Source organism: Pelodiscus sinensis, chromosome 3 (assembly GCF_052426305.1).
Source record: "Pelodiscus sinensis isolate ZL-2025 chromosome 3, ASM5242630v1, whole genome shotgun sequence".
Taxonomy (NCBI): Eukaryota; Metazoa; Chordata; order Testudines; family Trionychidae; genus Pelodiscus; species Pelodiscus sinensis.
Window position 1 is genome coordinate 139048896 of NC_143054.1, and position 26383 is coordinate 139075278.

The following is a 26383-nucleotide window of genomic DNA, read 5'->3' on the forward strand; positions in this document are numbered from 1 at the left end:
GACTGCTCCACTCCAAGGGTGCCCAATTCCCAAATCTTGTATTCTCTTTGCTGGATTTGATGCACCTTTAACATTGGTTTTATACCAGTAACTTTAATCGAGTGAGGGGAGAGCTGAGATAACTAACAGAAGAACCTGTTATAGAAGTCTTATAGCGGATCTCCTAGCAACAGTATGGAAATCTATTATGACCTATCCTGACAACGGATGTCACCAGAATTCAGCTGGTTGCGTGGGTAGACACTGGATATTCCTATAATAGTTCTAGTGAACTCTGCTTTGAAAAGACCAAAGACCTAATAAATATTTAGGACCAGATCCTCAGCTGGTGTAAATTAGTGTAGCTCCCTTAGGATCAAGGGAGCTATGTTGATTTACACCAGCTGAGGATCTGCCTCAAACAGTTTTTCCCTTCAAGTAAAAAGTGATCATCCTTCAGTTTACCTCAGAAATGTATATGCTGTATGTGGAGCCTGATTTTAGTACAGACTGCAAAAGGGAGGGAAAGGTTTACTGAGTAGGAGAGACGCAGAAGTTTTGAGACAATAACGGTAAGCATTTTAAGAACTAGTTTCACTCATTTCTAAATTACAAACATGATATGTTTCTTAGAGGTTCTAGAAGTACCCAACATGGGGATGTACAATTTGATCTTAACTAATAAAGAGGGGGAACGTCTAGACTGCAGAGTTCGGTATCCTGGAAAAACTCTGCCACATCCAAGGAACGTGTCTATTCTTCTGAAAAAATTTTTGTTAGAGCAGACGTGGTTTTTCAGCATCCCTGTAAACCTCGTTTTACGAGGAAGAAGGGATGTTCCAAAAAAGGGTTTTTTCCCCAAATTTGGCCCAGTGTAGATGGGCCAAATGTCAGAAAAGCCTCTTCTGAAAAAAGAAGCAGAAAAACATATGCAAATTGTGGTTTGCAATTTGCGTATCTTTTTCCGGAAGAACTGTATAGTCTAGAAACAGCCAGAATGAATTGAAGAGAGTGCACTTTCACTGAGCCGGGAGCAACCAAATCTGAGGAAAAGTCTGGACAGAATTTTGTATGGTTTTATCAGTAATATACAGCAGATTGGATGAGCTTACAAAACCAGCCTTTTCCCAGTTTTCAATATGTGTTTCACAGAAGCTCAGAAATGTTCAGATTCAGAATTTCAGCTTGGCTGCTGTAGAGAAGATGGCTCCACCACAAACGGTGAATCTGGCTTCAAAAAATACACCCCAAGCACCTGAGCATCATTTGGATTCAGGACTTGGTTTTGTGCTGATCCATACTTTTCATCATTTATACTATTTACTCCTTTCCATTTCACTTGCCTGGGGAAATGAAGCTACATAAGTTATTTGCACTCACTGATTCTCATGCCTGAACACAACATCATAATGCTTGGCTTGCAAACCCTGGAGGAAAATGTTTAAATACACACAACAAACTGTATTCATTGAAATAAATAAATAATGAAAGCATTTCTGCTCATGCAGAATGGATCTTGGATGCAAAATTATTCATACAGATTGGTTCTTGCTAAGTGCCACTGTATCCTATTTTTCATGCTGCTAACCTATAGCAGCACATATATATATCAGGCACCTCGGGTTAATAACTTCTAAACAAAGGGTTTACAGTATCTGATGCGATGCAGCGTCTATCTTGCCTCAGGAAGACTGCTATTTCCATCATTCCTGTTTCCCCTGTCTCATGATACACAACCCAAGGGGATATTCAATACAAGATGATAAACTGATAAAAGGAATTTTTTTTTTCACACAGCACACAATTAGACAGTAGAGTATTGTCACTGGCTGTGATTGAAGCCCAACTGAGTAAAATTAAAAAGGCTCTGTGGTCTGAGGCGGGTCTACCACCTGCATTTTTTAATACTATACCTTATGGCTATAAAAGTGGTGTTCTTGATTGATAAGGACCTGGTGGCTGAAGATTCTCTGGCTCCAATTTTATCAGATCCATGCGCAGCTGAAACAGCGGTTGTCAGAAAAAGAAGAGGAGGTATTAGTGCTTTTCTTTTTTTGAGCAGGGTGAGGTGGATGTTGACTTTGGTCCTGGTTTGTCAAGCATTTGGGCATTGCTGCTGCATCATCTTTCTGAGCATCCTTTGCATTTCCACAAGTTAATTTGATTGTGTGGCATCCATTTTGACCTTCTCTTCAGTTGCCGTGCAAGAGGTGTCAGTCACATCCTGTATTAAACCTCCCTCCTTCAAGGAGTAGGGTGTCTTTACCCATATTGGATGCCTCTTGCAACCTGCTAAGGCTGTGAGTTTCGTGAGCCCATTTAAGGTGCCAAACAAACTCTATAAGCTACCTTGTGAGTGGTTTTCATACTTTCATATTGTCTTTGCTGTTCCTCTAACATGAAGCAGAAGGATGAGCAAATCCCATGCCTTGATAGCCAATCTGCCATTTATGTGTAGTTCTCTTACTAAAGGGGCCTCTGTTGTCTTCTGAGAAGACCCTGTGTGCTACAATCCAGACTACAATTCCCATGAGCCCTTGGGAAAAAAGGAAGGAAGGAATCAGAAGGGGAGAGGGCTCTCGCTCCATGTGCTTGAAGAAAGAGGCCTGGCAGTCTGGGACTCTGCCTTGGAGTTTGGAACCAAAGGGGGAGCCAGGCTGCTGCCGCCAAGGACATTGACCCAGTGGAGGGGCTGTTGGAGTGCAGCTACTAGATGCCTGTTGGAACTGGGAGTTAGCAGGCTGCTTCCCATAGGCATAGCATGAGGCAGTAAGTTTGGGCCTTGTTGGAAAAGTGCTGCCTGGGACAGAGCTGCTGTTTAGCCTGGACCAAATCCTCACTACAGCTGCAACATCAGCGCGCCAACACAAACAAGAGTCTGGGACTGAGTCTAGGGGTGTGCACACTCTGGGGCGGGGTCACTGTTGTCTAGCTATATAAGCTTCAGTTATTATGTGTTTTGTTAATGCTATTCACTTCTAATTCTGTTAATCCCTGTTTAGTTAAGTAAAGATGGTTTATTTTAAGTGTTCTATTAGATGTATATGATTTGTAGTTGTTCTGGAATTAGATCCAGATTTATGTTGGAATGAGTACAGGCAGTCCCCGGGTTACGTACAAGATAGGGACTGTAGGTTTGTTCTTAAGTTGAATCTGTATGTAAGTCGGAACTGGCATCCAGATTCAGCCGCTGAATCTGGACACCAGTTCTGACTTACATACAGATTCAACTTAAGAACCCCAGGCGTCCCCAAGTCAGCTGCTGCTGAAACTGATCAGCAGCTGATTCCAGGAAGCCCAGGGTAGAGCAACTCTGCCTCGGGCTTCCTGTAGTCAGCGCCGGTCAGTTTCAGCAGCGGCTAACTTGGGGACGCCTGGGGCAGAGCAGCTCGGGTGTTGCTGGGTTGGTCCAGTAGCGCGGCCGCTCCTCGGTGCTACTGGACCAACCCACCAGCACCCCAGCTGCTCTGCCCCAGGCGTCCTGATTCAGCCACTGCTGAAACTGATCAGCAGAGGCTGAATCAGGACTCCTGGGGCTGAGCAGCTGGGGTGCTGCTGGGTTGGTCCAGTAGCGCCAAGGAGAGGTGCTGCGGGACCAACCAGCAGCGCCCCACCTGCTCTACCACAGGCCCCGGGCTTTGCTCCACATCTCCCTGGTCTGCTGGGGGGGGGGGCACTAGCTGCGTCCCCCCCCCAGCAGACCAGGGAGACGCGGAGCAAAGCGGCGGAGGACCCGGGCCGGATCGCGGCGCTTCCAGATCAGCGCCGCGGTCCGGCCCGGGTCCTCCACGGCTTTGCTCAGTGTCTCCCTGGTCTGCAGACCAAGGAGACGCTGAGCAAAGCCGCGCAGGACCCGGGGCCGGACCTGCGGCCGCTTCCAGATCAGCTGGAAGCGCCGCGGGTCCGGCCGGGTCCTGCGCTGCTTTGCTCAGCGTCTCCCTGGTCTGCAGACCAGGGAGACCCTGAGCAAAGCCGCGGAGGACCCGGGGCCGGACCCGCGGCTGCTTCCTGATCTGGAAGCGGCCGCGGGTCTGGCCCCGGGTCCTCCGCCGCTTTGCTCCCCGTCTCCCTGGTCTGCTGGCTCCCGCAGCAGACCAGGGAGACGGGGAGCAGCTTTTCTCGCCCCGGAGGAGGCGGGCGGTGGGACCAGGCGTCCCGCCACTCGAGTCCTCCAGGGCGAGAAAATCCCCGTTCGTAACTGCGGATCCGACATAAGTCGGATCCGCGTAACTCGGGGACTACCTGTATATTCCTGGAGGCTCTTAAGGCACCAGTGTGTGTACAAGGCCAGCCAGGTGGAGGCACCGCCACTTTACATTCATTGCCAGCAAGGGACTGCAGCAAGGGGGTGGAGAGGGCTTTCCCCAACTAAACACCATCCCCACTGGGGTGCCCAGGATCTCTTTTGGGTTAAAACACCAGGCGCCCAGGCACACCTGTGAGTGTGACCTGCTCCCCAGTAACCCCGGGAGGAAAAAGGGGGTTACATATGTTTTTTCACAGACAAGGTGATTCTTAGATACGATCCTAGATTTTTACCAAAAATGGTGTTGCAGTCTCACATCAAACAGTTATATTACCAGTCTTCCCCTCCCCTACCCTTCCCTCCCCTCCCCTCTCCCCCTCCTCCTCCTAACCCGCAAATCTCATGCTAACAAAGAGGCAACTGCTTTACACATTTTAGATGCTTTGGTATGTTATTTAAATAGAACTAAGCATTTTAGGGAGCCTTCTAAGGTATTTCTTACAAGTCATGATTCTCAGACTATCTGCTCAGGCTATTCCCAGATGGATTAAACAGTGTATAATTGAATGTTAGCAGCAATTCCTGTGCTTAACTGTTGTGAGATCTCGTTCCAAGAGGACAGTAGCAGCGTCATTTGCCTGATCCTACTGAACATAGTTCCCTGTAGAGTGCACCCATGCAAGAGGAAATGAAGAGCCGCACATCTAATTAGTGGAGCCGCACATGGCTGTGGTTCCGCCAATTAGGTGACTCCTTTACTCGGAAGAAGACATGGAAGGTGAGCTGGGGTGGGAGGGGCAGAATACAGGGGTGGGTCAGGATCAGTGAATCAGGTGGGGCTTGGGACTAAGTTTGGGGCATCCCACTTCCAGCTGGGATGCCTGAAACAGCCAGGATAAGTCCTTAGCAGGCAGAGGAATGTCCAACTCCATTTCTGCACCAGCTGAACTGCTTGAGGGGCTGGGAGACACTGAAAGTTCCCCCTCCTCCAGCTGTGCTGGGGCAGCTCATAGAGAAGAGTCCACTTCTGTTTCAGTCCCAGCTAGTCTGTCTGTGCTAGGTGGCCAGGCAGAGGGGAGACTAACTGTTTCACCCCCAGCTAGGTTGCCTAGCACCTAGGAGAGACTTTAAGTCCCAGCTCCAGCTATGCTAGGGCAGAAGCAAGAGGGGAGTGGGATTCCCTTTGGGTCCCAGCTGGGTGTGCAGGCTGGGAGGAGAGAGAAACAAGTTCTGACTGGAGAATAACTCCAGCTGTGGGGTTGTTGTTTTTTTTTAAAAAAGGAATCCAAACTCTTGTATCTTTAACCTATCTTGTCTGAACTGCAGCTCAGGGGCTGCAGTGACACTGGCCAGGAGAGATGCCTCTTCCCAAACAATTTCTAAAACTTAACGGAAATCACTTGTATTCAATTAGATTTTAGAATTTCTTTGGGGACAGGTTTTAAAAATCATTACGACTAGATCTTTGTTATCTAGTGTAGTTCTGGCTCTTCAGAGTACTTCAGTGACTCATAAGTAACAAGCATTAGGGTTAGAGTTATGCTTTGTAGGATGAAGAGCTTATCTGCAAACTCTTTCAAGCTGATATGCAAACACGAAAGCCATGTGTTAAGGTGCTCCATTTCCTTAGGGGAGGGAGTTGTAAAAGCTTAATGAACTCTGATTTTTTAAGTTAGTAAAACTCAGTGTGAAACCAGGAAAACTTTGCCTTTTTCTTCAGGGCTCTGTTGTATTTGCATAGTGTGTGAGTCCTAATCACTCTGTTAATAAGCATAACCAACCACTTATTTTATTTCCCCTTGTATTTTCAGTGTTGTCATTTGTTTATTTGTAGTTTTGTTTGCTCTTTGTGTTGCTTTATTATTTATTTTTACTGTTTTCTGTGTAAGTAGTATTGAGTTGATATATCTTAGAAATTGTATAAGACTGAGTGAATGTTTTTTACACTTCTTCCAGTATCAACAAATATTGTGTTAATATTTGCAATGAGGGCTTGACTACCTCTAGGTGACTCATAGATTGGTTTAGCATGTTAAAAGCTGAGCTATGTGAGCAGATGATATGCATGCAACAGGGATGGTTTTGTGAATTGCAAAAGTCCATGGCAAGGTAATGTTCTGGCAGAAGCTTCATTTTTTCAGAGAAGTTTTCCATGAAGATTTAGTGACCTATGTATGATAGGAAGAGTAAGTTATTAAATTGGGCTTCTGTTGAATATTTTTATGTTTTCACTTAATAGCCATGCCTTTCTTTATCTGGCTGTTTTGAGAGTGCCACATTTTGGTGTGTTTACTAGCTTGAGTTGTTTAAAAGAATGATAAAATACTTTTAATCCCAGGGCAGTGTTAATTTTATTTTTATTTGATTTCTTATTCAATATCTTAAGCAATGACCTTGTTAATTATGCCTTGTTTTAATATTCTTCTTCCATATCTAGGAACATTTACAAATATATTTTTAGTTTTTGTTTGCAATGGTGGCGCACCTCCACATATTACCTCTATACAGTATTGGTGCACATACTAACATTCAATTCACCCATGGATGGAAAAAAATTAGAGAAAACACTGCTATTGGAACAAAATGCAAGACTACTACTTGGGAGTCATTCCTTATAAAGTACAGGCAGTCCCCGGGTTACGTACAAGATAGGGACTGTAGGTTTGTTCTTAAGTTGAATCTGTATGTAAGTCGGAACTGGCGTCAGCCGCTGTTGAAACTGATCAGTTTCAACCGCGGCTGAATCTGGATGCCAGTTCTGACTTACATACAGATTCAACTTAAGAACCCCAGGCGTCCCCAGTCAGCTGCTGCTGAAACTGATCAGCGGCTGATTCCAGGAAGCCTGGGGCAGAGCAACTCTGCCTCGGGCTTCCTGTAGTCAGCCTCTGGTCAGTTTCAGCAGTGGCTGACTTGGGGACGCCTGGGGCAGAGCAGCTGGGGTGCTGCTGGGTTGCTCCAGTAGCGCGGCTCCTCGGCACTACTGGAGCAACCCAGCAGCACCCCATCTGCTCTGCCCCAGGCGTCCTGATTCAGCCGCTGCTGAAACTGACCAGCAGCAGCTGAATCAGGACGCCTGGGGCAGAGCAGCTGGGGTGCTGCTGAGTTGGTCCGGAGCGGTGCTGCGGGACCAACCCGGCAGCCCCCAGCTGCTCTACTCCAGGGGTAGGCAAGAAAGGCCTGGTCTGCTGGGGGGGGGGGGGCACTAGCTGCACCTCCCCCCCCCCCCAGCAGACCAGGGAGACGGGGGTGGCGGGACCGCCCAAATCCTCCACGGCTTTGCTCCGTCTCCCTGGTCTGCTGACCTGGGAGACGCGGAGCAAAGCCGCAGAGCACGCGGGCAGCGGAACAGTCCAGGCGTGCCGTGGCTGTCCCACTGCTGGCATGCTCCGAGGCTTTGCTCCCCATCTCCCTGGTCTGCTGATCAGACCAGGGAGATGGGGAGCAAAGCCGCGGAGCACGCCCGCAGCGGGACAGCCCAAGCGCGCCCGGGCTGTCCCGCTGCGGGCGTGCTCCAAGGCTTTGCTCCTGTCCCCCTGGTCTTCTGGGGGGGGTCCAGCAAAGCCGCTGGACCCCCCAGCAGACCAGGGACACCAGAGCAAAGCCGCCACCTGGGCGGCTTTGCTCGTTTGCCCGGGAGCAAAGCCGCCCAGGCGGCGGCTTTGCTTGGGTGTCCTTGGTCTGCTGGGGGGGTCCAGCGGCTTTGCTGGACCCCCCCAACAGACCAGGGAGACCGGGAGAAGCTTTTCTCTCCCCAGAGGACACGGGTGGCGATCCGCCGCCCGTGAGCTCCGGGGCGAGAAAAGCCCCGTTTGTAAGTGCGAATCCGATGTAAGTCGGATCTGCTAAGTTGGGGACTGCCTGTATTTACTAAACATCATACTTTGGATTTGGCTTCAAGAGAAAATGATAGATTTGGTGGCACAGTGCTGCAATCATTATATAATTAGGACTCTGAACCACCTTCTGACTTTAGCACTGCTTGCCAAATTACACATAAGTGGGAATATGCAGAGCCATTTGAAGAAGAAATGAGGTTTGTTTGCTTTGTTTACTTCTTTGAGAGGCCTCTGCACCTTCTTACTCATCTTTCCCTTTTTCCACCCCCAGAGTCCTATTTTGGTGCCTCTGGGTCAGTGGTGGAAGCAACTGAGGCAGTAGAGGGTGCAGCATCCTTTATGTAGCCTGACTCTCAGAGGCGCAGCAGGAGGAGCGCTCAAACAGGCACTGCTTAGAGAAGGTTTGGCACTTAGCTTGCACTGGTCAGCCATTACCCATACATGTGAATATGCAGAATCATTTCGAAGAACTCCAGTTACAAATAAGTAACTTTTTTTTTTTAAAGCAAATGGCAGTGAGAACAGTTTAAAATGGTTTCTTATAAATAATCTTTATGTCTCAGGAAAGAGAAATCTGATTACTGGGTTGAATGAGGTTTGAGGAGGCGTCTCTTTGCTTTCTTCATATTGGACACTTATCGAAGAGGTTTGTTCAGAGATGGTGGGCTGGGGGAGCTATCTTTTGGGTACATCTAAACTACATCCCTCTTTCGAAAGAGGGATGTAAATTAGACATATTGCAATTGCAAATGAAGCCGGGATTTGAATTTCCTGTGCTTCATTTGCATAATCGCGTCATGGCATTTTTTTGAAAAACGCTATTTCAAAAGTGAAACCGCAATTTAGACATGGTTCTTTCTAAAAGAAAAGCCAAAAAATGAGATTTACCTTGTCTTTCAAAAAAGGTTTTTCTTTTAGAAAGAACCGTGTTTAGACTTTCACTTTTGAAATAGCATTTTTCAAAAAAACGCCATGACATGATTATGCAAATGAAGCGCGGTAAATTCACATCCCGGCTTCATTTGCAATTTCAATATGTCTAATTTACATCCCTCTTCCAAAAGAGGGATGTAGTCTAGACATAAACTTAGATACTTATCTGGTCTCCATTATTGTAGCGTCTGCATTCCTCATAATCTCTAATGTATTTGTGAGTTAAGAAAGTGTTATCCCCATTTTACAGCATTAGAACAAAGGCAGAAAGAGATGTGCAAAAGGTTATACAAGAAGTTTGGGAAAGAATAGGGTTGTGGACCTGGGTTTCCTGGGTTCCCTTCTTCCCTAACCATTAGACAATTCTGTCATCATAAATGACTGCACTAATTTAACAAAGAACCTTAAGCATTGCCATGTTCGAACCTGGCTGCATCAATGGCTAAAAGTAGGCAGGATTACTTGAGAATTACACTAGGCATTTGTCACTTGATTATGATGTCAAGAGGATCACTGCTACTGAACGAGAGGTAGTATAGCAGTTCGACAAAATGTTAATTAGCTCTAAGACTTGAGTAGTTTTTACTGGAAAAGAAAGGAGCATTATGCTGAAGAGGTACTGGTGACTGCACTTATCACAAACCTCTTTGAACTGAGTATAAACACAGCCTTCAATTTACATAATCAGAAGCCTCCAATCTAAAACAAAAGGGGATTGTGAAAAATCCAGGAATTTGGACTGTTTAGGCAGGCAGAGCAGCTTTGAATATTGTTCATTTTGTGTGTGTACACAATGGAAGGCAAAACATATGGAAACGGAGAACAGACAGAATACCTACATGCAGAGACAAAAAGAAAGAAAGCCAAGCACTAGCATGTGAGCACAGTGTGACCTGGAGAATTTTGGGTGAGATTTTGGCTACAGAGGCTGGGAGGGGCTATAAGCTATGAAATTGCACTTTATTTTTTGTTCTTGATCCTTTCTGCACTCAGATTTTGTACATTCCATATAAATAAGCAAACATGCTTCAAAGACAGTGCCAGATTCCCTCAATTTCTTCTTCCAACAGCTACATCTCCAGGGCCCTAAAATTTGACTAGCCACTTGGATTTAAAGGGGGCAACGGGATATTATTAAAACAAGACCTGTGACTTTGGGCATTTTTCTTTTATACATTTCTGTGGTGAGCTCTGAGAACTGCTCCTGATTGTTTACAATTTTTAGTCACAACTAGTCGGTCCTAAAATACACACACACTATTGTTTTTATTACCTTGTCTTACCTTTATCTTCCTGTTTTCTATTGTCTGTTAGACTATAAACTCATTGGATGTCACATACTATACATTTATCCTGTATACAATGCTGTTATGACCTAACTGATGTCATTAGTCACTACCACAGTATCAGTGTAAAATAATAATAATATATTTGCCTTCTTTCCGTACCTAATTAGAGTAGGTATAACTGACTGGGATTGATCATTCCCACACATTGGGATGTACAATCATCCAAATATGTCAGTGTTCGAAGGAGACACTTTCACATTCATTATTATTTCTGTTTTAGTTTTTAAACATCTACGGTGTGTGTCTAATCTACCTAATACTGTCTCATTAAATCATGTGATGAGCAAGTAGGGATGGAATAGTCTTTGGATCCGATAATATATAATTCATTGGCCATTACTCCATATGATTTAGCCAGTGCAGAATTGTGCATTACAGTACATTTAAGAAATTATGTATCCACATTCTGTGGCCATATGGCTTGTTAGGGTTTGTCCCGTGCTCTCATGTGGTATGTTGGACTTTGTCATAATTCTATATTGCAATGTATTGGTCCTTGCTAACTTAATACTATCTCAAAACAGGAAGTTGATAACATTGTAATATCACAAAGTTGGCTAACACACCCGGTCCAGGTTGGACCTCCCTTGTCCAGCACCCTTGGGACCTGAGTCATCCCGAACAATCGAGTTTGCCGGATGAGGGGAGGTCAAGGCTCCCTACCTGGCTGTAGGCTCTGCTGCTGGGTGCGGCTGCACTCCCTGCCTGCCACTGCCTCCAGCCCTCCAGCGGGCACGCCAGGCCGGCGCTGCATTCCTCCGCAGTGCCAGCCCCACACCGGGGCTCACCCCACTGCCTCCAGCCCCAGCTGGGGCTGTGCTCTCATGCCCCCGGTACTGGCCCAGGCTGCACGTGCAGCTGACTCCAGTCCTGGCTGGGACTGCGCTCCTGCACCATGCCAGCCCTGACTGAGGCTATGCCTCTCACCATGCCAGCTACAGCCTAGGCTGCACTCCCCACTGTGCTAGCCCTGGCCCCTGACTGGGGCTGCGCTCCTTGACATCAGCCCTGATCAGCCAGGAGTCACTAGTCCAACAGTATCTGAGTTCCTGCCAGACCACAGATGTTGCCAGACCAGAGAGTCCTGGGGCTCGTCTACATTGGCCCCTTTTCCGGAAGGGGCATGCTAATTTTTCAGATCATAATAGGGAAATCCGCGGGGGATTTAAATATCCCCCGCGGCATTTAAATAAAAATGTCCGCCGCTTTTTTCCGGCTTTTAGAAAAGCCGAAAAAGAGCATCTACCCTGGCCCCGATCCGGCCCGATCCTCCGGAAAAAAGCCCTTTTCCGGAGGATCTCTTATTCCTACTTCAAAGAATAAGAGATCCTCTGGAAAAGGGCTTTTTTCCGGAGGATCGGGCCGGATCGGGGCCAGTGTAGACGCTCTTTTCCGGCTTTTCTAAAAGTTGGAAAAAAGCGGAGTACATTTTTATTTAAATGCCGCGGGGGATATTTAAATCCCCCGCGGATTTCCCTATTACGATCTGAAAAATTAGCATGCCCCTTCCGGAAAAGGGGCCAATGTAGACGAGCCCCTGGATTTTAGAGGTATTATTATTTCCTGTAATAGTTAAATAACTATTGTTATTGTTAATGATGAAGAGTATTTGCATTACACTTTACATCTTTAAAGTGCTGTAGATATAACAGAGTCAATTCTGTTTTATGCTAATGTGCTCACAAAGACCTTTTTCTAAATTGTCTTGACATCTTTATTTTCCTTCTGATTTTGTCTGAAGAGAGGAAAATAGGAGATTGAAAAGGAAGAGAATGTGTCCAACTCGGGCAGAAGGAAAAGAGAAGCACACTCATACCAGGCCAGAAAGTAGGCAAATCACTTGTTTGATACTATAGAAGAAGTGAAAAGATGGGGAAGTGCCTTTAAGTGAGTCTGAATGATCCAATATCCAAAGCCAAACTTCAAACTTGAGTATTTCGTCTTCACCTCAGAAATCTCCCTAATAGGACTTGAACACTGAGTTATTGTCTCACCTCCACAGAACAAGCAAAACCTGTCAGAGGTGTTTTTATGGAAGGAGAGAAAACAAAATGGAGAATATTGTTACTGCCACTATATACGTCTGCTATTAAATACATTGTTGACCTTAAACATTGTGTTTGGTTTCAGGATAACAGAAGCTTCAGAGGGGTAGCCATGTTAGTCTGTATCTGCAAAAGCAATGAGGAATCCAGTGTCACCTTTGAGACAGATTTATTAGGGCTTAAGCTTTTGTGGGTAAAACCCACTTCATCAGATGAATTGGAGTGGAGTTTACAGAGGCAGTTTACAGAGTTTATATAAGGACAACCAAAGAAAGAGGGTACTTGTGTGAATGAGGCTAATCAAGTCAGAGTGGAAGTGGCTCATTTACAGCAGTTGATATGGAAAAGGGGGTATCAAGAGAGGGGAAATTGCCTTTGTAATGTGTTAACCAGTCAAGATTATTATTCAGTCCTAAACTGATAGTATTGAATTTGCAAATGAATTCCAGTTCAGCTGGTCTCCCATTGTAATTGGGGTTTTGAAATTTTTTTGTAGGATAGCTACTTTTAAATCCATTACTGAATGTTCAGTGAGGTTAGTTCCTCTGGGCATGTCTAGACTGCAGAAAGTATCCTGAAATAGCAACTCCATGTTTTTAAATGCACTCGCTATTTCCCAAAATAGCATTCCATGAGGGTTAAGGGATTTGTCAGAATAGTACCTTATTTTGAAATTTGGCACAATCTACACAAAATAAACTCTTTTGACCTAGATTCGGAATAAGCTACGCAATTTGCGCTACACAATTTGCATAGCTTATTCCAACAGAAGGGTGCTGTCTAGACACACCCCTTAAGGTTTGTATATGTTACCATTCCTGATATCTGATTTGTGACTGTTTATCGTTTGGTTCAATTTGGCCAATATGCATGGCAGAGGGGCATTGCTGGTACTTGATGGCATAGATCACATTAGTGGATATGCAGGTGGATGTGCCCCTCATGTTGCAGCTTATGTGGTTAGGTCCTGTGATGGTGTTGCTATAATAGATATGTGGACAGAGTTGGCAATGAGGTTTGTTGCAGAGATATGTTCCTGGGTAAATATTTCTGTGGTGCAATATGTGGCTGCTGGTAAGTATTTGATTCAGTTTGAGGGGCTGACTGTAGGCCAGGATTGACCTGCCTCCTAAGGTCTATGAGAATGAAGGATTATTTTCCAGAATAGGTTGTAAATTCTCAATGATGCACTGGAGGAATTTTAGAAGGGGCTGTAGATGATAATCAGTGTTTTGTTATTTTCCTTGTGGGGCCTGTCCTGAAGCAGGTGACTTCTGGATACTCCTCTGGCTCTGTCAGGCTACGTCTACACTACTCTGATCTTCCAGAAAAAGCAACACAAATTGCAGTTTGCAATTTGTGTAGCTTTTTCTGCTTCTTTTTTCGGAACAGGCTTTTCTGATATTTGGCCTCTCTACACTGGCCCAAATGTCAGGGGGGAAAAAAACCCTTTTTTTGAACATCTCTTCTTCCTCGTAAAATGAGGTTTACAAAAATTTCGGAAGAGCAGAGCATTCCCTGGACGCAGCAGAGTTTTTCTGGGATACCTCCAGTATCCCGGGAAAAAAAAACTCCGGAGTGTAGACACAGCCTCAGTCTGTTTCTTCACTTCAGCTGCGGGGGTGTTTTTAAGCATTAAAAAGAATGACTGATAAAGATCTTAAAGGTTTTTGGCTCTGAGGGATTGGAGCAGATACAGTTATGTCTTAAGGCTTGGCTATACACAACTGATCATGTGGTGTGTTCTGGATGGAAGCTAGAGGCATGTAGATGAGAATAGTGTAACCCACAAACCTAGTGTGGTTCACTGTCCCATGTAGTGGCACTTAGACCACGTACAGCAAGAGATAAGAATAAGCCTAAGCTGAAAGTGAGCTGGCTTTATAGCTCAAGATGAAGAGGTTCCTACACTAAGCTCCAGCAATCCCAGGTTCAAATCCATCTGGTGGTGGTTGCAATTGTAATCAGAGGGTTTCCAGAATAGGGTGCTGTTAACTGACTATCATTATTTATTACTGAAGTAGACAGGAACTTGTGTGGATTGTTCCAGGCTAAGGCGATGGTAGGTTGGAAATTGTTGAAATCCCTGTGGAATTCTTCAAGGGCCTCCTTCCCGTGGGTCCATATGATGAAATGTCATCAATATGGTGTAGTAGAGTATAGGAGCTGAGGAAATGTTTTTCGAGGTCAGCCCTAAAAATGTTGGCATATTGTGTGGCCATGTGGGTGCCCATAGTAGTGATGCTGACTTGAAAGTATAAATTGTCCCCAAATTGGAAATGGTTGTGGGTGCAGCCAAAGTCACAGGACCTAAACACATAAGCCACACCATCAGGGGCTCATTCCCCTGCACATCCACTAATGATACATGCCGTCAAGTGGCATATATATGCCCTCTGCTATGTACATTGGCCAAACCCGACAGCATCTATGCCAAAGGATAAATGGACACAAATCAGACATCAGGAATGGTAACCTACATAAAAGGGATGAAAAAAGTCATTTAAAAATGTAACTGTGTAACTGCTAGAAATCCTACATGGTTACACACACTGTGGGCCTAGCAATATAAATAATAATAATACATGGAGATATGCCTATCTCATAGAACTGGAAGGGACCTTGAGAGATCATTGAATCCAGTCCGCTGCCCTCAAGGCAGGACCAAGTACCATCCCTGACAGATTTGTCCCAGATGCCTAAAAGGCCCCCTCAAGGATTGAACTCACAACCCTGGGTTTAGCAGGCCAATGCGCAAACCACTGAGCAGCTTCATACTGCAGATCCTATAGCAAAGCCTCCCCAGGAATGGGTTCGGCAAGGGCTGCCAGCCCCACTCTGAGAGAGGCTTCGCTGCCGGGCCTGCAGCTGGGTGCTGGGGCGTCAGCATGTAACTTGAGGTGGTAGGGCTGGGCTGGGCCTGTCACAGATAGGGGTTGCTCCTACCAGTTGCCTGCTGGGGGCCCCACAGGGCGGAAGAAGGGGCAGGGTAACACAACTGGTTTTTAATAAGATTACTCTGGATTTACTCTTCTGGAACTGAGAGAAGAATTTGATTTAAAAATTATGTATCACTTGAGCACATCAAAAAAGAAAAAGCAGAAACAGAGCTGATCCAGAGAAAGGCAACGGAAATTATTAGTGTCCTCATGTACCCAAACTAGGGACAGCAAATGTATCCTGTGATCTTTAAATCTTACTTTTTACTTCAGCATAATTTTATTTCCCCTTTCCCCCTATACTTCTGAAAACTAACTTCAGGGTTCTTTAAAGCCATGGTACCTCAGAATAAAGGCTATTCTGGCTGAAGTAGTGTGTGTCCCTTAAATCTGTGAGTTTGGTGGCCAAACCTAGGTAGTGTATTGAAAAGGGAGGAGGTTCAGCTCCAGGCCCATCTTTTCTATTTCCAAGTGGTGGCCCTGTTCTCACCCTTGAAATTAATGATATTCTGCTTTAGGTTAACTTTGCTTTGAAGTTTTATGGGTAATATCTGCACTATCCCTGTCATAAGAAGCGTGTCTCTGGGACATAGATTGATAGATATTTATAATGAATTAAAATACATGAATAATACTTTGATTTTTTAGAAGCACTTCTTATGTAAAGTTTTCAAAGCATTTCGCTGCTTACCTATCTAGAGGTCTAGTCAAAATAAATATTATTTTTAGTTTTTTCATAACTGCTTGTTTAGTTTTTCTTTTTTTCTGTGAAATCCTCTGACTTATTGAGTTGCAACTTGTTGCAATTCAAATGTCACAGAATCTAGGGGAATCAGTGGTACAGCTGGACAAAACATTTTTGACTGAATTTTTTTTTCAGCAAAAAATTCAAGTGTGGCAACATTTAGCAAGTTCATGTTGAATTTGCCAGATTTATTTCAATGAGGTGACAAAACACTGGAAAATAATAAAAACAGTTTAACATTGTCAAAACAAAAATGTTTCATTTGACCTGAACTCATTATTTTCTGACTTTTCAATTCACCTAAAAATTTATTTAAATCTTAGTTGTGGTTCAATCCAAAACATTGTTTTTCTTTTCTCAGAATTGTCAGTGAAGTGAAAAGTCCATTATTCATGCAGTTCTAGTTAATGGGAATCTTTTCATTAACTTCAGTGTGCTTTGGATCATGCCCATATGCTCATGCGCTATGTGTTCTATATTGTCTCCATTGCGAACTAAAAATCCCTTCATTTGTATAACACTGTCCCTGTCATAGGGATTATGTTTCCTTTCCAGACTATTCATTGGCTTCTTTGCATTACAAATTAGAGGCATTTGCAGGATCATGATAGTGTGAAACTTCTATATTCCATTGTGTCATTAACAATTTTGGACAGGGAGTGACTGGTCCTTGGCCAGAGTAAATCGGCATTGCTCCACTGAAGTCAATGGATTGAAAGCACCTAAGGATTTAGTCCAGAATGTAGGGAATGTTTCCAGAGGAACTGATCGTGTGAGACTGTGTGTTTCACTGCGTTTTCGCCCTGCTTGACAGGGGAGAGGGGAGTACCAGTCTTTTAAACAAACACTAACTTTCTTTCTTTTTGTCAGCCACAAAAATGTTCCAAAAGGCTTTGGGGAAGGGAGAAGTAGTAACCGAGCTCGCTGACTCAGACAATGAGGAGGTGGAGATAAAGTGCATCCTAGAATATCTTGAAAGCCGCGATTTGGTATGAACAGTCTCTGTGCAATGCAAAAACAGTTTATATTACCCAGCCGCTGTCATTCTCCCATATAAGCCAACTTTTCCCCTCACTTATGATTCATCCCATCCCTCCACTTACTTGATTTGATTCAGTCTGTTTCCCTCTCATGTTTCCCATATATTCTGTTTCCTTCTCTCTTGATCCATCCCATCTATCCCAGTAGCTGGAATGATATTATAATCCCCAGAATTTGTAAGAAACTATGTTACATTTTCACTTTGCCAAATATCAACCCAGTTCACTGTGTTCTGTCCTCCTTGCAGTCATCTGTGGAGCACGAGCTCCACATCTTGAGAAACCTAGAAAGAAAAATCAGTGCTATCACCCATCTGCATAGTGACCTGGCCCAGCGGCTGGTTGACATCACCTCCATCACTGTCATCAAGGATAAGGTAATAGCATAAGATGTACGCGACAAAGAGGGACTCAGAACTGAATCCAGAATTCCAAGTCTTAGTCAGCACATCGTGCTATCTCTCTATGCAATAGTACCATGAACTAGGGATGTTAAAATGTTTTTAATTGTGTAAATACTAAAGTTTTCAGAAGATACACGTTTACAAGTGGGGGCGGGGGCAGGAGGTGGGAACCCATGCTCACAGGGAGCTGGCTTTTAAGCCATCTCCCTGGGAACACCAGCCCTTGCACCCCATCCCACCATACTACCTCTGTACTACATGTACTGGCTCCTGCCCAGCCAACCGCTCCCCCCATTGCTGTCTCTGATACAGAGTGCCTTTAACACACAGAGGCAGCAGTATGTGTATGTGTGTGTGTGTGTGTGTAGGGGGGAGAGAGTTGGCTCATCAGAAGCTAATATGCATGAGGAGTGAACTTGAAAGCTGGCTCCCTGTGTGTACAGGCTCCAGGCTGCCACCTCTGCCCGTGCTGCCGCCTTGGTATCAGAGACATCAGCATGGGTGGAGGGGGGGCAGGTGGCTCCATGGAAGCCATCACTCAAACGCACCAACTCCCACCTCTTCTCCCCCTGCTGCTTCTGATGCAGGCAAGATCATCAGTTAACCATGTACTTGGCTACCCGTTCACATCCCTACCATGAACAAGAAAGGATGAGCATAAGTGTCCTGGGCATGTCATGTGACATGTTTCTAAAACCCATATGATAACAGACTTTATCAGCTCTCATGAGTTAAGTAAACATATTCAGGTTTTTTTCAGTAGCTGAACTGAACTATAACAGACTCTGAGTTATGTTTGGCAAAATTATATTCTAGCATTGGTCATTATTCTGTTTATGGCAGGGGTGGGCAAAAGGGGATCCGTGGGCCGCATCCGACCCGCCAAGTGGGTTGATCCAGCCTGTGGAGGCCCTGCCACTCTCCCACCCCCCAAGCCTTTTTGAAGCACCGCACGCTACTCACAGAGCAGGAGGAGACTTCACGTGCTCCCCCGCCCCCGAGACCTGATTGGCCTGGCGGCAGGAGGAGCGTGCAAAGTTTCCTCTGTCCTCCGCCCTCTGCACCCCACCCTGTGAGGAGCACATAGCACTTTGAAATGCCGTGTGCTCCTTGCAGGGCGGGAATAGGGTAGGAGGAGTCTTCATGTGCTTCCCTGCCCCCAGGCCAATCAGGGCGGGAGAAGGCTTCCTGCACTCCCCCTGATTGACCTGAGGGAGGGGGAGTGTGCCAAGCCCCTTCCAGGGCACGGGTGCCTAGTGGGAAGGGAGGGCAAAGGGACCAATCATGGCCTTGGGGTGGGGTGGCTCCGCCTCTTCCTGTTTAGGTCCTGCCCCTTCCAGGGTGGTCCAGGGCTACTTCACAAATTTTTGAAGTGGCCCCTGGGCAAAAATTATTCCCCACCCCTGCTTTAGCAACTATATAACATGTAGTCCACTACACGATTAACCAATAAGCCTTGGTTTACTGGTTAATCTTATTGACCACACACACTCCCCCCCAACTTGTTGCCTCTGTATCAGAGGCAGCAAGGTGGGGCAGTGGGGAGCTTGATGCCCATGAAGAGCTGGCTTTAAGCAGAGTCAGCAAAGGTGGGGACAGGCATAAGCCAGTGATGGGGTGAGCCGGCTTTAAAGCTTCCCTCCCTCCTCACACTGCTGCCTCTATCAGAGAAAGCAGCACCAGGGGCGGGTGAAGGAGGCTGATGTGAAGCTGTGTCTGTCTGTGGTGGCCTGGGCCCACTGTGGACAGAGGTGGTCCCTGGCAGCAGCCCCTGTCCAAGGGTGGTCCAACTCCCCATGGACAGAGGCTGCTTTGTGGCAATCTCCCCCTGCCCCTGCACCCCTGCAGCAGCCTCTCTTCACGGGGAGCTCTGCCTGTATCAGTGTGGGATGACATGCAGGCAGTCTGCATGGGGAATTGGTTTTTAAACTGGCTCCCCTCGCAGACTGGCTCCCACCTGCCACCCCCTGCTGCTGCCTCTGATAGAGAGGCAGCAGCGCAGGGTGATAGGGGGCTCCCTGGGAGAGGGGTCAGGAGTGCACCGGCTGCTGGCCTCACCCCTGAGGAATATCAAATAGTTGTGTAACTGTTAAGATTTCATGCGGTTACACGACTATTCAATTACACTATATCTAACATCCCTAATCAAAATCGAATCCTATTTTATTATTTTTTGTCATGGATAATTATAGGAAAGCAATGCCTGCCCTGGAAACGCCCATTCTCATTGTTTAAACAAACTTATTTCCTCATTAGCATTGATTTCAATGGGAATTATCAACCTGTAGCTGGAAAAAAAGGTCCCAAAGATGAATTTGATTCATGATGCTATAACTGTGAGACCACAGGACTGTAATAACTAAGGCTGTGTCTACACTGGGCTTAATTTTGCATAAACTACATAAAGTGAGCTACGTCAATTGCTATTTTGAAATAGTGAGCATCTACACAGCACTTATTGTGATACAGGGCAATCTTCCTCCGACTTCCCTTAACTCTTCGTACAATGAGGGTTACAGGGTCAGAATAAGAAATCCTCTAGCTTGACAGTATTTTGATAATTCAAAATAACTGTCTGCTGTGTAGAAGTGGACTACGGTATTTTGGAATATCACTAGTTATTTCAAAATAGTGTTGCAGTGTAGACATACCCTAAGTCAATCAGATTGCTCACTTTTCTAGTTCCGTCATAGGGTTGCATTATTTCCCCCCACCCTATCCCTCAGTTCTTGTTCCCCAAACATGGGGGCAAGGTTTCCTGATCTCAGCTGAAGCTGTTCACTTCCTTACCCGTCTCTTGGACTCTTTTTTCTGATGGTAATGATTCCACAGAGACGAGTCCACCACATGTAATTCTGAGTGCATGTAATGAGGCATGAATTTCTCTGTGCTGATCAAGGAACTGAAGGAGGAATTTGAGGAGGCTGCCATTGCCATTATAGTGGCCGTTGGTAAGCACTGTCCAGGAGAGGTCGTGGCCACACTGCAAGAGAGATTCCAGTCAAAAGTCCTGCCGCTCCACCAAGTCCTCTGTGCTGTGGAGAAGCTCTGTCAACTCAGTGGTACCATCTTTCTGAACTTCCTGTTGTCTGACTTTCTTGTTAGATTGGAAAGTGTTTCATATGACCCTACTAAACATGTCTCAATTACCTTAGCTTTTCTTATGAGCCCTTCTGATAATGAGCCCTACACTGTGGTTGATCAAAAATTTTCCACCTAAACTGGTTTTCAACAAGAAACTGGGTTTGTGACTAAATTATTTTTTCATTAAAAGTGTCTGTTTTCCTTGGTAGATTTGGAGGGGAAGGGGAAGTTGAAAGGGGTTATTTGTTTTTTGCCAAAACATTTTAGCTCCAGAACCTAAGGATTTTGCTGAAAATGAGGGTGGTTTTGCCTCGTGGGAGTCGTAGTTGGCTCATCAGATTCACATTCTTGTCTATGACCTGGGATCAGCTGCTTGATTACATCTTCCATAATGGAGCATGATCAGCCCTCTTGGTGAAGAGAGGCAGTATAGTGTGGAGATCCTGGCCATGCTGCATTATAGCAGCTGTCGTCCAGCTGGGCATCCCAGCACAAAGAGTTGGATGGAGACATGAAGAGGCATTAAAACTCCCATTTAAGCTAAAACCTTCCTGGTTTTCTAGCGTTCCATTTTTTGTAGCAAAGTGGTGGGAAAGGCAGGATTTTCCACCTCTCTGCCCTACCCCATTCACTCCTGAAGGAGCTTCCTCTCATCCTTTTGGGGACAGACTGTCCATAGCCTTATTGTGGCTATGTCTGTGGGGAGAAGCAGTTTGTGCTTGATGAAGTGGGCTGCTCGGGCTGCTCTTTCCACGTGCCACCTGGGTTGCAAGTCACCCCAAAAGGAACAAGCCCCTGACCCACAATTGCACTGGACTGCAGAGCTGAATAGGCTGCACCATCCAAAGGGACAGTGCAGCATATAACTCTCCTTCCTCAAACTCCTTGAACACTGCCTCCACCACAAACATGTGCCTTAAAGGTAGACTCTCTGGCCCTTATGGTGCAAGGTAAGTCCTGCACCCTTGTGGTTTTATACCCTCATTTGAGTTTAGCTTGTGGCTACAGTGGGTACACCAGTTTGGTAAAGACCATATTGCTCAGTGATAAAACCTGGCTTCTTGCAGGAGCCACTGACCACTAGGAAGGTTGGAGACCAGGGAGGCTTGAGGGGAAGGATCTGTTTCTGGTGCCAGGAAAGGAAGCTTTTGAAGGAGTGGGAGGAGGAGAAGGGATCCAGTGGGTATTGGTGGAAGATGCAGGAAGAGGTTGGAAACTATCATGATGAGAAGGGGTAGGTACAGCTGTCTGAAAAGTGATCTGGGTATATTTCTAGGCCACAGATGGATAAACCTCTGTCCTCTCTGTTAGTAGATAATGAGGGGAGAGTCTTTTACATCATAAGGTTTCTGACTTTTTTTTTTTTTTTTTTTTTTTATAAAACTGCTACTTGAGGAGCTGTTTACTAAGGTATCAGCCCACTTGGAACTGCCCACCAGCAATATCTGCTTGTAGGGAGGATATTGAGCCATATCTATCAAAAATGCATAGAGTTGTCTATCCCTTTTACATGCGTGCTCCATTGCTCTGTAGTGGGGCTGTCAAGCAGATGGAATTCCTTCAAGCAAATCTCCCATGGGACAAAAAGCAACATTCCAGCTGGAAACAAAGCTGATTGTGTTTTCCTCTCCTCTCTTCCAGTAATGGCTCCCTACATAGGTGCAATGTGGGACTGTGTCCTTCCAGCCCTACCCTTGGTAGAGTCAGAAGAATATATGCTGGTATTTAGTGATGGTGAGAATTTCAAGTTCCCTTGTATTTAGGGATTTTTCCATTCCTAGGTCTGGATCTCATTTCCCACAGACTTTCCTTATTGGCTTTCTGATATGTGAGGAGGAAGGAGGGGAGGGGGAAATTAATATGTGCTTGCCTGAGCACAGAGATTGCTGTTCTGCCAGCCTTATGCAGAGTACACACTGAGGGGAAGAGAAGCTCCTTATACCCACTTCTTCCCCAACTGAGGCCCAGCTAGTACTAAGTGAACCCTACTTAGCCTATATGTTTTCTTAGGGCAAGGATGGAAGAGTGGGAATGAGAAAGGGGGAGTAGCTGAATATACAGGTCAGAGAAATCTATTGAAGTGAGTCCCAGGGAGATTTTCATACATTAGGAGGGACATACTAAATTTCATTTGGAGATGTATAAATGGTGGCTAGAGAAGTCAGTGGAGGCTGACAGAGCATGGAACTATGGTTAGGAAGACAGTGAATGTGAAAAGTGCATATAGTCATAAAGACCAGAAAAAAGTCATTTGGATTCAGTGCCCTGGGCCAGAGTTTGAAACATTTTCTCTTGACGTCTACACTGCTAGGTTTGGATTAAAGATTACCGTTTACTTTGAAATCCTCAGTCAATGAGACTTCTTTACCAAGTAAGATGTTGGGTCTGAGAATTGTCATGGGTTTTTTTTCTCGGAGGTGCAGAGTGGTTAAGCCCCATTTCCTCTTGACAATTAAACTTGCAAAGGTTGAATCATGTACACGTGTCCTGGGTTTCCAGCAGAGTTTAAAGGAGAGTAGTTATGAATTAAAGGAAATTGTTTTCCAAAGCCTTTGCAAAATATGTGGATATTCTTCATTTCAGTGATAGACCCCACAGAACTTTCCAGAATGACACTGATTATTACGAGCTGTGGAGTACAATAACAATCTTTGGCTCTCCATGCAGTACTAAGAGGACTTGCCAAGTGTGCATCAAGGTACCTTGCTGAGCCACCACAAGGAGCTAAGGAGCTCGACATTACCGGAGAAACAGCAGCTGCCAAAGCCTACGTGACTTTCCTGGTGTTTTTCAACAAGTGGTTCCCAACTGCGAAGGGAAAGGTGAGGAGGGAAAATCTTGGGCCCTGAGTGGTTTTCAGTATATGTGTAGGGCTTGGAGAGCGAATGTGTACAGGTGAAAGGAGTCTGAAAGCCTGTGCTATGGGTTGAATAGTCCACTTGTCTTAGGGTGACCCAATGTTCCAATTTTATAGCCCCTTACATTCAGGGCTTTTTATACAGACACTTAATAAAAAGCACCCACTGTTCTGATTTTTCATACTCTCTGATCCCTAATTTATCTACAGTACAGTCACATATTAGGCAGGACAAACTTCCTTCACATCTGTTTCTGCCTCTGAAAATGTGGCCTCATTTTTGGTGTAAAGGAAGCCGCCATGGGAGAACAAAGCAGGGTGTGAAAGTGAGTGAGGCTGCGCTAGGACGCCATTCTGTTTCTAATGCCTTCATGATTTCTGGGGGAATTGAGCATTCACTTTTTAGGAAACAACATTAATTTTCCAGCCTTCAGGGTTGTGAAGATCCAAATCTCCCTGAGTTATTAAGAGACAGCTTAAAACAATACCTCTGTGAGGTTTTAGCTGTTCATTTTATCTTGTCTGGACATTATCACTGTAGACTAATCATGACGGTTCAAATTTCAAAATTGTTAACAATTTCAAGACTGATAATTTTAGTAGGAACATTCATCTAACATGTTACCAAGTATAGTGGAACTGTACGTAACACAAGTAAGTTTGACTGGTATTTTCCTTTGTAAAATTTTCAGTTGGGTATAACTTCAACTATTTAGACTTAAATTCGCCATGCCAGGAACGTGATTTTTTTTTTTTGTTTGAGATGGGGTGTGAGCAAAATTTCAGCAAAAATGGTTCATCCTTAACCTTTTATCATAAATAGAAGTTAAAGTTGGGAAAGACCTGTTAGGTCATTTTACCTATCCCTGGTACCAATGCAAGGTTTTTCTCTATGCTTCCCATGGTTTGGTGAATGTGAAATAACTTAAGCAATTGAAATTCTGTCACTTCTTTTGGGACATTGTTCCACATGAAAGTTATTGATAGTTTTCAATAACTGTATTACTCCTAACTGCATAATAGGGTGTGTCTACATTGCACCATTAAAAACAATACTAGCATCCACGCAGCAGTTGTGTTGTTTTGCAAGAAAATCAAAATAACGGAGGGCTTTTTCCAACGCTGGTAAACCTCATTCCACGAGGAATAACACCTCTTCCAAAAAAGCTCTTTTGGAAGAGGGTGTGTGAGAACGCTCCATTGCTGCTATGTTGAAATAGCTCCTCACCAGGGCCATTCTAAAGTTATTCCTCCCCACTGCCTCCTGGGGCTCTAAACTGAGATAACACGTCCACATTATGGGAGCCTGCCTTGGACTAATTTTGAGGCTTCCCTGTAGTGCAGATGCTCCAACGATATCTTCCGAAAAAGCTTATTTCGAAAGAAGCTTGCAGTGTAGACATACTCTAAAGTGCTAAATTAGCTTCATGGAAGGGATAAAGGGGACACCAGACATCATGAAGGGACAGAACAAGAGAGACCTGGGCAAAGGGATATATAAAAGTTTTCATCACAATTTTTAACTCTTGGAGGAAAGCGAATTTTCTTTTTAAAGCACAGTAAATTGGACAGTGTTGCAAATACCAGTGAGGACACAACAATAAGCAAAAAGACCCAAAGAAGCTAAAAAATACAGGTAGCAAATTTCACTATCACATTCAAGCTGGGAAAATACAGGTTAACCCAATGAGGGCAGGGAGAGACAAATAATCTGAAATGCAGGTATTCAATGGAGCTGTAATGTTAAAACCCAGATCAGTGTGACAATAAGTAAGATATTTCCTGGCATCTCAATGCTGCAAATACATGGACACATTGGTCACTATGCTCAGTCTGATTTGGAAAATGTTTATTCTTTGTTTTTCCTTCCTCCTGTGTAGGTGATGGAAGCCACGCTGGATGTAATCGGCCAGCTGTTTTCCATCATGTCTGTTCAAACACTAAAAAATCATCTACAGTGTTTGATCTCACAACTCCTGCATCAGTATGGGACCAGGATACAACATTTTTATGTCACAGAGGTAAGCAGTCCAAGGGTATGCCTATGTTTTGTGACTAGAGGAGTTAGATTGCCCATCATTGCCACAGAACCATTGCTTCCATATTGTGGGGAGATATTGATTCCAAGCCTAGGTGATGTCTCTTGCCCAGCTCCTTTCAGACTGATATCTAGAATAAGAAATAGATGAACTGGTTGGAAATCTTTAAAAAAAAAAAAAACACCTGAGACTAGGATACAAGAAGATGAACTTCATGGTGGCAGCTGATAGATTCAGGGCCTATGGAATGAAGCATATGCTCTGCTTCTTGTCCTGGAGACTCAGGAAGTACAGAGAGAGGCGCAGGATAAATTCAGCCATTGATAGGATATGTGGCAAACCTTTCATAACTAGATGAGTTCCATAGGTAATTGGTTCATTATTATTTTGAGAATTCCTTATTATTTTGTTCTTCTTTTTCCACAGTGCCTATGCCATCTTCTGCATGCTGTACTGTGCCACCAGAAATGGAGTAAGAGGCTGTACCAGAGTCTCGACAATATTCTTAGTTCTCTCTTCGCACAAGTAAGGAAGTTGACACCAATCAGGAATGGAAACTAGTATCACTTTGCTCCAGATACCACTTGTGGTCAATAGTTCATTTGGGCCTTTGCAGTTCTATGTTCCCCATCACTTCCCTGTTTGTTGTCCTAGGAGGTCTCATTTCTCAGGTATCCTAAAAAAGGATTTAAAAAATCTAACGTTTCTGCAGAGGGCTGTCAAGATTGAAATGTTTAGAAATGTTTTGTCCTGCTATTCCATTGAGTGGGCAATGTGTACTCCAAGGGTGGAGCCACTGCTAATCCCTTCCTACCATCATAGATCTGCCCTCCTTCAGATGCTGTTTTCTTCTCTATCACGTGGGGCACTGCCCTTCTCTCAAA

General features: G+C 44.9%; 1 protein-coding gene across 4 annotated transcripts in view; it reads left to right on the top strand.

The window, feature by feature from the left end:
- The first annotated feature begins 222 nt into the window (after nucleotides 1-222).
- The window catches only part of LOC102447280 (maestro heat-like repeat-containing protein family member 1), an 80170-nt gene continuing 54009 nt past the window's right edge, over nucleotides 223-26383 (top strand). For all 4 annotated transcript variants that reach the window (XM_089777383.1, XM_089777384.1, XM_089777386.1 and 1 more), the window contains exons 1-10: nucleotides 223-551; nucleotides 8336-8550; nucleotides 12092-12173; nucleotides 16946-17064; nucleotides 17364-17492; nucleotides 20419-20581; nucleotides 22245-22337; nucleotides 23271-23425; nucleotides 25341-25481; nucleotides 25926-26024. In XM_089777383.1, coding sequence (XP_089633509.1) covers nucleotides 12119-12173; nucleotides 16946-17064; nucleotides 17364-17492; nucleotides 20419-20581; nucleotides 22245-22337; nucleotides 23271-23425; nucleotides 25341-25481; nucleotides 25926-26024 — 954 coding nt within the window. In that variant the 5' untranslated portion in view covers nucleotides 223-551; nucleotides 8336-8550; nucleotides 12092-12118. The remainder of the gene's footprint in view (nucleotides 552-8335; nucleotides 8551-12091; nucleotides 12174-16945; nucleotides 17065-17363; nucleotides 17493-20418; nucleotides 20582-22244; nucleotides 22338-23270; nucleotides 23426-25340; nucleotides 25482-25925; nucleotides 26025-26383) is intronic.